At 36.4% G+C, this 13,519-nt stretch overlaps 1 protein-coding gene across 3 annotated transcripts; it reads right to left on the bottom strand.

Moving 5' to 3' along the window:
* Positions 1-272: 272 nt before the first annotated feature.
* Positions 273-13,286, bottom strand: LOC105448454 (phospholipase D3-like). 3 transcript variants are annotated; one of them, XM_011686998.1, is made up of 11 exons: positions 13,018-13,286; positions 4,578-4,814; positions 3,656-3,777; positions 2,807-3,149; positions 2,600-2,734; positions 2,135-2,326; positions 1,900-2,028; positions 1,674-1,813; positions 1,299-1,464; positions 1,072-1,213; positions 273-902 (listed from the first exon to the last, which is right to left on the bottom strand). In XM_011686998.1, the coding sequence occupies exons 1-11, from the start codon at positions 13,027-13,029 to the stop codon at positions 682-684; spliced, it is 1,839 nt and encodes a 612-aa protein (XP_011685300.1). In that variant the 5' UTR covers positions 13,030-13,286; the 3' UTR covers positions 273-681. The 3 variants fall into 3 exon arrangements, with proteins under 3 accessions (XP_011685300.1, XP_011685301.1, XP_011685302.1); XM_011686999.1 differs by lacking the exon at positions 13,018-13,286 and adding an exon at positions 9,965-10,242; XM_011687000.1 differs by lacking the exon at positions 13,018-13,286 and having other exon boundaries at positions 2,807-3,166; positions 4,578-4,654.
* Positions 13,287-13,519: the final 233 nt, after the last annotated feature.

Consider the following 13,519-nt stretch of genomic DNA (forward strand, 5'->3'; position numbering starts at 1 on the left):
AAAAATAAATATATCTTTAAAGGACGTTTTTTTTTAGTTTATCGATCCCATACACGCTCCCGAAGTTTTAATATTTAAATTCAGGACACCTTATATAAAAATTCTAAAAATTAAAAAAAATTTTTACCAGGGTAGCGCTACAAAATATCATAGTTTAATTTCTTAAAATCACTAAATAGCTTGATATTATGCCACGTATACAACATATAAATCCGCACAAGTAGACAGCAACATATGTATATCTACAAAGAATGTTTCTAAAGCTCTGGGAATTGTGTATAAATCTTTTATTTTATTCATTACATTAATTTTTCGATATAGATTCCATTTATTATAGTTCTCCCTTATCCTAAATCACAAAATTTTTCTTCCATCTTCGAAAAATTTTTGACGAGTTTTATCCGTCGACTTATATAGCGATTCCCAGAAACATGAAAACTTTGGAAACATCCCTTGTACGTAACGATTAATCCAAATACTTCAATGATCTATTGTTTGCGCAAAATTGTAAGATGTATGAAAATTTTAGAAAATATTTACAAAAATTTAAAAGCGAAGAGAGCACACGGTTAGAATATAATAAAGAAGTATAATACATGAAATAATTTCAGTTGCTCCGTTGTCCATTGAAAATGGATTCTCCTCGTATAAATCAACATGATGAATGTTTCATGATTAAAATCATTCATTGTGTACGCGATTACCATAATTATTCATGTATATGTCATATGATAAATGTTGATGTAAATTTCTCGATAAATCCCATGAGTTTTCCCATGTCTCGTTTATATTTAGCGGAAAGGAATAATTGGAATACCAATCACGGTGGAAGATATTTTCCAGCTGCTGTCTTATGCTGTCGTTATTCTCATGTCCAACGCTTTCGAACACAGTGCCGATACCTGAAATAAACGTTCACGTTAAAATATTTTTGTAAGAAAAATATTTATGTATGATATGATTTTATATAATTTATTTATAAAAATAAAGTAACGCATAAGTTTTATTACTACTCTAATTTATTTTTTTTCTTATTTTATTTCCGCGAAAATCGATATTTGAATAACTTACCAGCCGTGTTAATGAAGTAATCACCCGACCAATTGCTCGTTCCGATATAAGCCGCCACATCAGTAACCATATATTTATTGTGATTTACTCTCGCGAACGGTATTTTGTCCCAGTGCCGATTGGAAGGTACGATAAACCTCCTCTATTAAAAATCCGATAATTTAACGTCATTAGAAAGGCATACGTGCTCATTTATACCAGAATAACCTTTACGGGAAAATACTCACCACTTCGATTTTGACTTTGGCGTAACTATTCGTCAAGTCTTGTAGTGATTTAAGAAAATACGATTCGGACGGTCTCGAGTGTTTCCACCAAGAAATCAAAAGACGCACTTCTACTTTACGCTCGATCGCCGCCGCCCTCAGAGCATTATCTATTATAGGCCAATATCTGTAAATATAAATATAAACAATACTTAAATTATTAGCAAAAAAAATAAAATAAAAGAAAATGTTATGTACATATAAAATATAACAGTTTATATTCTTATACATATCTATTTTACACTGTATTTTATATATGTATTAAGCATTAATTTATAAAACAATTATATTTACATTTGTGTATTTAAATAATATTTATATTTGTATTATACATACTTTATTTGTGGAGTGTATATCGTTAATGGGAAATAATCCATCACAGAGATGTAAATGAACTTTTCCGCTTTAGCAATACAGTGCATAATCGCGTCTAGATCGCTGCTTCTACCTTTCGGTGAAAACGGCGGAGGTGAACTCTGTAACATTTTAATATATATTTTTTCTACAATTAAAAAAGTTTATTTACACACACATATAACTCGTTTATTAAGACAATACTAACCGCGATAAATAATTTGTACTTATTATCCATGTACGTAAAATTCAAAGGATTATTTATATTTATCTTTGTGCTAAAGGAATCTGGCCATGTGGAAGGCACTTTACCATCTTCGCCTAACTTCCAATATACCTGTAAAATAAAGGAGGTCATCAATAATTGCATGAATTTTCAATTCAAAGATAGTAAACATAATTATTTACTGCACATTTCTATATAAATTTACTTCACAGCTTACATCGAATATTTTGGCGTAATCATTCGCTAAGCAGGAACAATTCAAGGCTATCAAGCCGAGTTCCTTTACTTGCGAAAGGGATCTCCAATCCATATTCGCCGAGCCAACATATACATGAGTACGATCGATCAGCCACAGTTTCGTGTGAAGTACACCGCCGCCCAACAACCCAGCGAAATTTAAGCTCCTTACCTGAATTCGAGTAAAAATACATTGTTTTCTTAAAAATTATGCACGGCAAAAAAACGATAAAACTGTATCATACTGTGTCGCGCAATAAATATTTAAAAAATAAATAAATGCTAATAAAAAATTAGTAACACTATAGGCAATGCTTTATCGCTAAATTGATAAATTTAAATATAAATACTAAATATAAAATTTATCTTACAATTCATACGATTATTTAGCGATAAAATGTAAATATTTTAACCTCGTCAAAATGCACACTATAATATATATTACCTGTGCGTTAGCCTTTTTGGCCAAAATTTGCGTGTCGACGTTCGGAGACAAGCGGGAGGGAAGATTCTGTGCGATTTTTAGCGCAATGTGTCTATCTCTCCCGGCTTCTAACAGCGACTGGAACACCTGTTCTCCCTGTAACAAGGCAATTTGTTAAACGGATAACGTCGAACGATTGAGTGTGCCCTACACTGCTACATTATTTACCATCTTAGCACTGTCGTCGGGAAACACATCGTCCCTTTTCATTGTCCAATATAGCGACGCGATCTCGATCGTGTCCTGCGCCATTCCGATGAGATCCATCCAAGAATCGTAGATTGACTCGTGCTGCGCCGTGTCATTGCTATAATCCAAGCCCACGGGTATAGATTCCACCAGGGATATACTGCAACGATCCATGCACGTCGATTCCCCATCTAACGCGGCGTTCAGCGGATACTTGTCCGCCGCATGATCCAACAGCGGCAAGAGTACGACCAGAACGATCAGAATTAGTATGATCGTTATTGGTATGCAACTGGGTCGGCACCAACCCTGCTTGCCCCACCTTTGACAGAAAATGATCTACGTTTACTGTAATCTAATCGCAATAACAATAGCGTCACAATTTTCTTGCACAATCAAAAATCTTTAAGGCTTAAATAGCTCCTTTAACGCATATTCCATTTTAATTTGTAAAAAATAACTACATTAAAAGCAATTATATTAAAAGCCAAGAGGAATAATAAGCTTCCCTTACATGGAATAATAATTTATTTATCAATCGAGAATACACCGAGCAAACACAGGTTATAACTACAATGTTGCAGCAATATTATGACGTTTCAGCTATATTGCAGAAATATTACAAGGTTGCTGTAATATTGTAATTATAATTTAATATATGTTTGCTGGGCAGCAATTCGAAAGATGGGGAATTTTTATTAAGTTATACTATTTTTACGTAATTGAGAAAATCATGGAAAATATTTACATTTCCTAAAAATTATTGATATCACAAATCTTTGCTTCTGATGTGTCTAATTTTCTAAATTAAAATATATGTATACGTACTTTGCATTCGTGAGAGGATCGTCCACGTCGGTTCTCAACATAAATCCGGTCTGGTCCCATAACTCTAGGTCATCATCACCTCCCGGGGAGTTCACATCCAGCCGTGCGTTTTCGGATACGGTCTGCAAAAAAGTATATCACGCGTGCTATTTTACGCACAGTTATGTTGCAAGCGCGTTACAATGTGTATAATATTATTGATTGACATACTTCATAAATATCTGCTTCAAGAAGCAATAAATACATAAAAAGGAAAAAAACGCTTCTTCCTAGTTCTTACCGCCATTTTTAAGCTGTCTGATTAAAAACGACGACATAAATTTTATCTCATTAATATGATAAGGAGCGCGCGGACTTTGCCATTCCGTTCAAACGGATCCGTGACGAGAGACTTAATCCGCTCGTGATTCATTAGGGAAATAAGCAAATTCGAAGATTTAATCGGGGATTTTTCTTTGACGACAAAGCAAGGAAGTAATCGAGAAGAAATTTTTATTACGTGACGTACGTCGCGTTTTTCTTTTCTAAAAGCCTTATGTCCACGATGCCAGAAATCGTTTTGATATTTTCACCGGAGAAGGAATTGATCATTATCGCATTAGTCAATCAACCAATTGCTCAAATATACGTGATTTAATCTGTACGCGTGTTAATTCTTTCTTTGTTCGACATCTCGGAACGATTTATAGCATTATGGATAGCAAAGCTTAAAATTAGAGAAGAAAATAGAAGCAGATTTATAAGTAAAATCCGTTTCAAGAGTCAATTAACTTGACTTGTTAATAAAATTATTAATAAAATTGTTAGATTTTATACACAACAGTGGGTTGAGTGGGTTATTGTTTTGAGCTCCCTTCGCACGACAGCAGTATAAATTTTAGACGTCTGAGCGCGACGAATACACAAGAGATTTGCAACTCACCGATAATTTGTGCTTGAGCCGCGGCGCCCTGTTCTTGCGATGCGGCAACAACACAACCACATCCTGGTCCTTGTCCCGACGCTCCGCGTACTTCGGATACGCTTTTGCGGCGGTCGCTCCCTTCGTCGACGACGATGTCGTCGGTGTGGTGGAGCCGCCGGCCGTGGAATACTTCGAATAGGCGATGTTATTCACATTATTGCTACCGCCGTAAGAAACGTTGTGCGTATTGTTCACCTTGGGCGGAAAGAAAACGATTTATTTTTATCGCTTATAACACACAGGCTATGTGCCGCGATCAATTGTTCGGAAAGAGGAAATTGAAAGCGATACTACTTTATAAAGCGAAGCTTATATAAACTTGAAATAATACATTTTACGTTGATATCGTTTTAATTTAATTTAAGGCAGAATCTTTTGCGCAAATCTTTAAAGTCAAATGTAAAGAAATGAAAAATCAAGGTGAATAATCGAAAATTCTCGTTGCAGATAAATCGATTTCGAATTCGTAATCTCGCAAGTGCGAAAAAGTGCGAGATACATCCCAATGATTTCTGCTGCGTCATGCGAGCATAATTAATTAAAGTTCTCTCAGTCTATCTGTTAGGAAGAAAAACAATCTAAAAATAGGAAAAGAATAACATACCTCTTAAAGAACAAAGACAAAAAAACTTAAAAAGAGGAATTCCCTCTTGAAGAAAGTAAACAGCGTAAAAGGAGGAATTCCTCCTAAAGAACAAAGTGCGTGAATAATGAGATATACGTCAGAATCGATAAGATTATAATACATGCCGCATCAGCTTATTCAAATGTTACTGTTACATACGTTTCATGATTCATGAACAATGTGAATCAAACATGAAAAGATGACGGGTTTGCCATGCGGTTTTACCGGTTCCCGAAATATACTGAATGCTGTAAATTTCACTTCTTTTTTTCATCTTATACAATAGACTGTATGATTTAACGTCAAGGATAACGATAAATTCAGTTTTGTCAGCAAATTTGTGCCAAATTTTAACGTTCTTTTTAGCATTACAATGCTTGCTCTTTTTTAGTTTCCTTTTTCAATTCTTTTTTAGTTTCAGTGCTATTTTCGATTCCCATAGTACATTAAATATCTTTAAAAAATAAGTAGTAAAATAAATATCTTAGGTTTTGTAATATCTGCAACAGATAATTTAAATGTCTTCAATATCATTTTAAATGTTATCTCCGATTCTATTGAATGCAATATTATTTTTTATCTTCAGTATTCGATATAGGGTACAGTGGGGTAATTTGAATAGTGGGGTAATTTGGATAACAGTAAGCATTTGCAAGAAAGTCAGGAAAATAGGAAATTTTAAGCTACATTTCATTATATCAATGTCTGATATAATAAAATGTATCTTAAAATCCCCTATTTTTCTGAAATTCTTGCAAATGCTTACTGTTATCCAAATTACCTCACTATTCAAATTACCCCGCTGTACCCTATTATTTCTCACAGTATTTTAAATAATATCTTAAAAAATAAATAGTAAAATAAATATCTTAGGTCCTCAATAAATAACTTAAAAATAGGTATTTATACCTATTGTTTTTAATATACATATATCATTTTATATATCATTAACTCCGATTCTGCTGGATAATATTCTATCGGGTAACATTTTGTCAAATACTTGACAATCATCGCAAACATCTCCACCTTTGATCTCCACGCACACAGAGATCGACTCACTTGCACGAGGATGTGACAGGCCTGCGATGCGATTTGAAACAGGCCGTCCTGCAAGTTATGACCGGTGTGCTCGGAACCCCCGCCGCCCCCGCCACCGCCGCCGCCGCCACCCATTCTCCGTCCGAAAAACGACATTTCGATTGCGCCCGACGCACATCCGCAATAACGGATAATCCCTCTAATGCGTCAAGGCCGTGGCGGCGAGCGACTCGTCGTCGATCGAACTCGCGTGCACGCGGAGGCCGGCGTCGCCGACGGCGTCGCTTCCGTTGTCCGACTTTTGCACCATGTTCGACATCCACATCGATATCTGTCGGCAGACAAGACAAGAGAAAATGTCATCCCCGTGCCTTTACGCCCATCGCCGGCACACACGTGCATATGCGTTATGCGCGGCGCGGCATTGATTCCGGCCGCGTTTAAAATTTAACGCGCGTGAGGGTCGAGATCAGACGTAATCAAAGTTTCCGTAATGCCTCTATACTGGCAGTAAAACGTTATATTACATATGGCGACGTGCTATTTTTATAGTTTGCTACCTTGTAAAGTTAGAACCAATTTAGAAACAGCCGAAGAGAAACAAAAGTTTTTATATAATAGTTTAGAATTTCATGTAGTGAACATATAGCGCCAATTTTTCTAATCAAGAAACGCTGGTCGGTTAATATATATATGTTTAAAAGTGCTTAAAATAATTAATATTCCGAGAAACAGCTTTCTCGAGGCTTTCAAAATACTTTTCGAGAAAAAACGGAACAACATTTTGTAACATATAATAATAGAAAGCAGGAAAAACTTTATACTTGTGTTAAAAATATCCACTCAAATGTTTGTTCAATTTTATGTTAAATTTTTTAACATATTAAGTATTAATTTAATATAATGATTTTATTAATTTAAATATTTTGTGTTAAACTGATATTTAACGTTTCTTATTGTTAAAATAACATACACAGTAAAAAATTATTTTGTATTTGTGTTAGAAACGACCCACTCAAGTCCTTGTTAAAATTTTGTGTTGACATTTTTAACATATTCGAGTTTTAATTTAATATAAGTAATTATACAGTTGGAAAATTTGTGTTAAATTTAACACATATATCCCAAACGGTCCACTTAAATTTTTGTATTAATTTAACATGAGTATTGATGTTACTTTCTAACATATTCATCTTGTGTCAAATTAACACAAAAATTTAAGTGGTCCGTTTGAAACATATGAAATGTGTTAAATTTAACACAAATTTTTCAACTGTATAATTTAGCAATAAATGAATAAATAATATAAAAATAATGTAATTTTAAAATGTAAATTATAAAATAAATGTATTTGTTAGTTTAATATATTATAAATGTTAATTTTACTGAAAAAATATGTTTCCACAAATTGTTTCCGAATCAAGTCAAAGTGTTAAATTATTTTTACTAATTTTTACATAATGTTTGTATTTCTTTTTGACGTGTTCATGTTGTATTAAATTAAAAGTTTAAAGGTAAACTGTTTGGTACATGTAAAATGTATTAAATTTAACACAAATTTTCCAGCTGTGTATAATATGTAAAATCAAAATTACAATCTAAAGTATCTGATTCTTAATTTTAAAATAATACAAATCAATAAAGGCAATAAGTCAACACGCAGGACTTGGCGCGTAAAAATTCTCTTTCTTATATCATTTTATTCATTATATTACATATTCTTTAACTTCTTCCTAAATCGTACGTTTCGGTCTTATTCGGGCTTTCTTCAGCGATAATAATTAAATAATTTCCGAATAACAGGCATCGCAATAGCTAAATAATTCCGCTAATAGTCGTCACTATTAGCGGAATTTTTAGTTATTTTATATTATTACCGTATATTTTCGTTTATATATTTATTTCAAAGGACGTAAAAAAATAAAATAAAAAATAACCAAATGATTTTTCTCCGGAAAGGATCTTTAGAGCTCGAGCAGATTTCTTTTGTTAGACTATTGAATTAGCGAGTCTCGTAAGGCTCAACGTAAAAGACACTCCCGTGTTTGCCGTCGCTGGTTTTTATTCCCGTCGTCGGGTTGCAAAGACTACGAGAACGGTCCCGGCGTTAATTTCGACAAATGGAACCGCTCTCGATTGTAACACGCTATGCTTGATTCAATTAGCCACACAACCCCCGCGGTCCGGGACGGTCCTACATTTCTCTCCCAGTCGAGTATCAAATCGTCGGCCGAAGAAACGGAGAAGCTCCTAATGTCCGCGACTCTATACGTACATCACGAACTGTGGCGTTGATCGATAATAAAACGATTAAGCGCCCCTTTGACTCACTCGCAAAATGTCCCGATGACTCGTCCCGCCGACGACGTTTAATTCGCGACCGATCGCGTTGAAACCTGCGGACGTATTGTTTTTTTCTATTCTATTTCCTATTTTATCAAGATCGATTTGATTGCGCGGTCTCCGTCGCCGAGACGACGACGGTGATCCATATCAGGAGGGCGCAAGGATGACAAACGCCTTTCCCAGCCAAGGAAGAAAACGATCGAAACGGTCTCGCATGCCACGGCGAGCACCTGCGCAGAGGACGTCCTCGTGGCCTCGATAACATTCCCGATTGATAAAAGGACACGATTAACCCATTTTCAATTTGTACTTTTGCGCTGCGAGGGATATTTACGTAGTCTTTACATTATTTTAAATGCGCACGACGGAATTTGGAAAAGAAAAGTAAAATTATTCATTTCTTCGAAAAATGATCCTATAATTATATTAACAATTTATATTATAAAATTACATTATATTATATATTATACTATTATATTAACAACAAATTTAAATATTAATATTATACATATAAAATTAATTTAAATATTAAAATTATATAAAATTATACTAATTAGTGTTCATTAATATATATATTAAGGGATAAGGGATAAATTATGTATAAATTATTTATAAAAATGAATAAATTATATACAAGAAGTTATTAATAAATAGAAAAAATTAATTATATTTATTGTATTAAAAGTGATCAATTCATAAAAGCTATATATATGCTGTATGCTTGAAATGTGTGAAGTGAACTGTTTTAAGCGATAAATGTCTTTTCATAAGAATGATTTGCATTCTGTGTTTATAAAAACGTACGTAGAGAAAGTTACAAAAAATAACAATGTATCATATACAGTATTATTGATACATACTGTCCAATCTTCACGTTACTTAAAAGTAATATGAAAGTGATAAAGCGATAAATAGATGCTTGCGTTATTCTGGTGATAATCTGATAATAAGCGTAAAGAATATATATACAAAAAAACAAAGATTTCAATAATTTGATACCTCCGGTATCAATCACGCGTGCATAAAAATACAAAATCATAAGCAATGCATTTCGAATTATATCAGCGACGTTCATCGGCATTTCAAATCGCAGAAAAAAATATCGGCTCGTGACGCCGCGCCGCGACAAACGGGATCCGCGATCCCATATGTTTCAGACGATCGGTGGCTGACGGCATCTCAATTCAATTTGCCCCGTAATCGCGATATTCTCCGTCTCCGGGTTACGTTTCCTCTGAAGCGACAAGCGAAGCGCCGATGCACGTGCCGTTAATTTAACGTGGCGTTACACGGAATATCGCTTCGTGCGTACTGCAGCGACGACGATATTATTTACCGAGCGCATCGACCGATCACGAGCCTCGGCCGAGCACGAGGAATCCAAGCGTGTAGTGGGAACGGGCGTGAAAAGACGACGACGACGACGGATATGCACTATGTAGAGACGAGATTATACATATATTACACGGGGTGAGAGAATTCGCGTGGCAAACGCGGGAATCGGCCAGGCGGCAAGAAACCGGGAGAGAGATCGGTCTCTCTCTCTTTCTCGCGCGCGCGCGCGTATGTCGCGAAACACTTTCGGTGGCGACTGCTCGTTCGATCTGTCATCGCGAAGGAAAACGTCCGCGGCGCGTGCATGCGCGCGGGGCATTCCTTCGGCGCCGCGGGTCAGGTCGGCCGGGACGAATATTCAGCGAAAGCGAGCGAAACGCTTCGTCGATACACGCGATATGCAAGTTACCTCTTCCCCGCCCTCCTCCTTTCCCCCCGGCTATCGATTACAGCCATCCGGAGACCCGCCGTCAGTGCACCCTCGCACACATGGTGTCCTCGTGCCCGAGATCCTCGCTGATAGCTAATTCTCCTTTCGCGGCCGTAAAAATTGGAGCACGTGCTAACGGCGCCCTATCCTCCTATATCCCTTCGAATTACAGACAGATTTTTACGCTCGACCTTTCGAAACATAAAGGTGGAATGTACAAAATTCATTGTTATTAGGTACAAGATACTGTCCGACGACCGAAACGTCAATATTTAGGGGAGAGTTGCCAAATGCGTACCGGTCTCATAAAGCATACCTCTTCAAAATTTTATAAAGTTCTACTTAATAAAAGCAACATTTAGTAACGAAAATATGAAGTAAATAAGAAATGTGTAAGATAGACAAAAAATGAACAGGTTACATCTTGTTTTGTTCATGCTATCAACATTTTAAAAAATGATTCTTTTATCGAAATCTTGTGTTTTTATTTATTTTCATTCATAAATTGAATAGTTTAGAAGGAGGTACTATTAATAAAACTCACAGGTACGATTTAGGCGACCGGTTTGTTGAATCGTTTTGACAACATATTGCAAAAAAACTTAGAAAAAAATTAATCTGCTATTATAGTAAAAGATTTAACATGTAATATTAGCTGCCTTGAACATCAAGCTACAATTTTCAACGTTTGTTTGCATTTTAAATAGTACCAAATGTAAAATATAACCAAAAATATCTTATAAGTGGTACGCATTCGGCAATTCTCCCCTATTTATTTTATGGCATGCTATACATACACATATCGTTAGTTATTTACTTATATTCTCCAAGGATATGTTCCTTTTTGCGTTGCTTTCCAGTTCATGCTATGAATAAAGCTTTGGAGACTGGCCCTCAGGCCAGAACAACAAATTATGATAATCAAAATGACGTTTCAAAAATTATAATAATGATAAAGGATAAATTATATATGTATAATGGATAATTAATAAATATAAAAAATTAATTATATATTTATATATTAAAACTGATAAATTCATAAAAGCTGTACGCCCGAGAAAGATGTTAAATGTATGTTAAATATTATATATACAATATATACAGTATAAAATATCTTTGTAACAATGATATTTGCAGTCTGTGTGTTTACAGATATATATGTTATTACAGAAAATAACAGTATTATATATTTGAATCGTATAACTCAAAAAGTGACTTTTAGTAATCATTTTAACGCTATTTTTATGACTTTTTGTTCTGCTTAGGGCCGTCGCACACATGTTCTCGATTTCGTGAATCATGCATATCTGTCCCAGAAATCCTCGAAAATTCCGCTTTTTCCCTCTTTCACTCCGCTCTCGATGTCCTTCAACTTTTTACTCTAGTTTCGACGAGGATTTTTAAAAAAATTGCCACAGCCGATAGACGCACTTCGTGCGCCGTCAGACTGCATCAAACACAATAGGATCGCCGTGTACGCAAAACGGCACGATCCGTTAGTTTTTCTCGTCCTATATTTTTTTTCGCAGTTTTTTCATTCCTCGTTCCTCATTCGCATAATACGTCTGGGTCGCGTCATTCCGAATAATGAATGTGAAAGCAAGCGTAACAACACTAAAAAGACCGGATCTCACCGGACTGGGACGGGAAGTTTGCAGGGAATACAGAACACGCAGGGAGAAGTGTATTTTATGAGCTGAAACAATTATACGCGGAGTACATGCTCGACTTTTTCTTTTTTTAGCTTTTTTTAGGATCTTTTACCTAGGCGGGGGGTTTCAGGGTTCTCTCCTTTGTTCGGGATTCCGATGAACGGACGCTGGAAAGTTTTCAAAAAAGGCAATATCGATTCCGTTTCCTACCTTTTCTAAAGTGTCTTCCGCGTGTAGCAAAATCGATTCTCTAAAGCTTCCCTTACTTCTAATTCGCAATCCTCGATCTTATCCTCGACCTGTAAACACATTTAAATCTTTCCCGCGTTTCGTAAAAAATGGAGGCTGCGCGGCGTGCTTTCTGAGAAGGCATTCTCTCCCTGACGAGATCAATTTAAGTCTGGCCTGAGATGGTCTTAAGATTTCATCTAACCAATGAAATAACCGTGCAGTTTCTCGAAATTCACATTCAAGACGGTTTTAAATACAAGACCACAAATACAACGCTTCAATTTTTGAATTTTCCACTGATTTTCATTGACAACTGATCCTCCTTCCAGTTTGCGTCATGAAAATTGGAGCACGTGCTCCAGTTATCACAGATCTGTTCATTGTAGCTGAACTCGAGTACACTCGTTGTACTTAAAATAAAATATATATATGTATATATATATATGTGTGTGTGTGTGTGTGTGTGTATACATATATATATATATTTTTGAAGTTTGGCAAAAGCAAGATAGAAAGTTTTAGTGCAGTTCAGAATAGCGACAAAGAACAGGTCTTGAGCCCATATCAGACTATTATACACATTGAAGCTTGAGGATCGTGAATTGGAGATTAGAATTGAAACCCGTTAAAACGAAATGGATTAAAATCAAAATAATCCGACAGGTCAAATTCTAATTTTCCAACTCGCAATTCTCGATCTCCAGTAGTGCATAGTCTAACACAGGCTTTATGTTATTCTACCTGCTCATTCATGATCAATTAACAGAGAGTCTTCGTTACTTCTTCTTTTCGCGTCGAATCCCGGGGTCGCGTCGGCGCGCCGCGTCTCTCTTCGCGTTCCTTTGCGTCGTTTCACGGATCCGAATGCGTCGTTGCTCACGAGGCCTCGTGTGCGCGAGAGGCGCGCGTGCACGGTGCGTATACGTACCGTCCACGTTGGGAGGCCCTCGTCGCGTGGCACTCGATCTGATCGACCGTTCCACTCGCGATAAACAACGCGATCGCTTATCGAGCACGCCGCGCCGTTCTGTACGCCACACGCCGCGCGGTTCGGTTCGATTCGATCGCACGAGTCGCGCACGAAAGCGGAGCGCGACGCGTATACACAGTAGTCGCCACAGTCGCGATGGCGTTACCGTGCCGTCGGAATCATCGGAGTAACCGGCTGTAACCGGCATCGTTAACGCTGATCGTACCGTCCGGCGTCGCCGCGTATATATCGACCGCGCATTCAATTTCGCAC

Source organism: Wasmannia auropunctata, unplaced genomic scaffold (genome assembly GCF_000956235.1).
Source record: "Wasmannia auropunctata unplaced genomic scaffold, wasmannia.A_1.0 LD336085.1, whole genome shotgun sequence".
NCBI lineage: Eukaryota > Metazoa > Arthropoda > Insecta > Hymenoptera > Formicidae > Wasmannia > Wasmannia auropunctata.

Coding starts and splice junctions, on each gene's coding strand:
- LOC105448454 (XM_011686998.1), bottom strand. Junction 2,735..2,806: donor CCGACGACAGTGCTAAGATG/GTAAATAATGTA, acceptor GCCTTGTTACAG/GGAGAACAGGTGTTCCAGTC. Junction 2,327..2,599: donor CCAAAAAGGCTAACGCACAG/GTAATATATATT, acceptor ACTCGAATTCAG/GTAAGGAGCTTAAATTTCGC.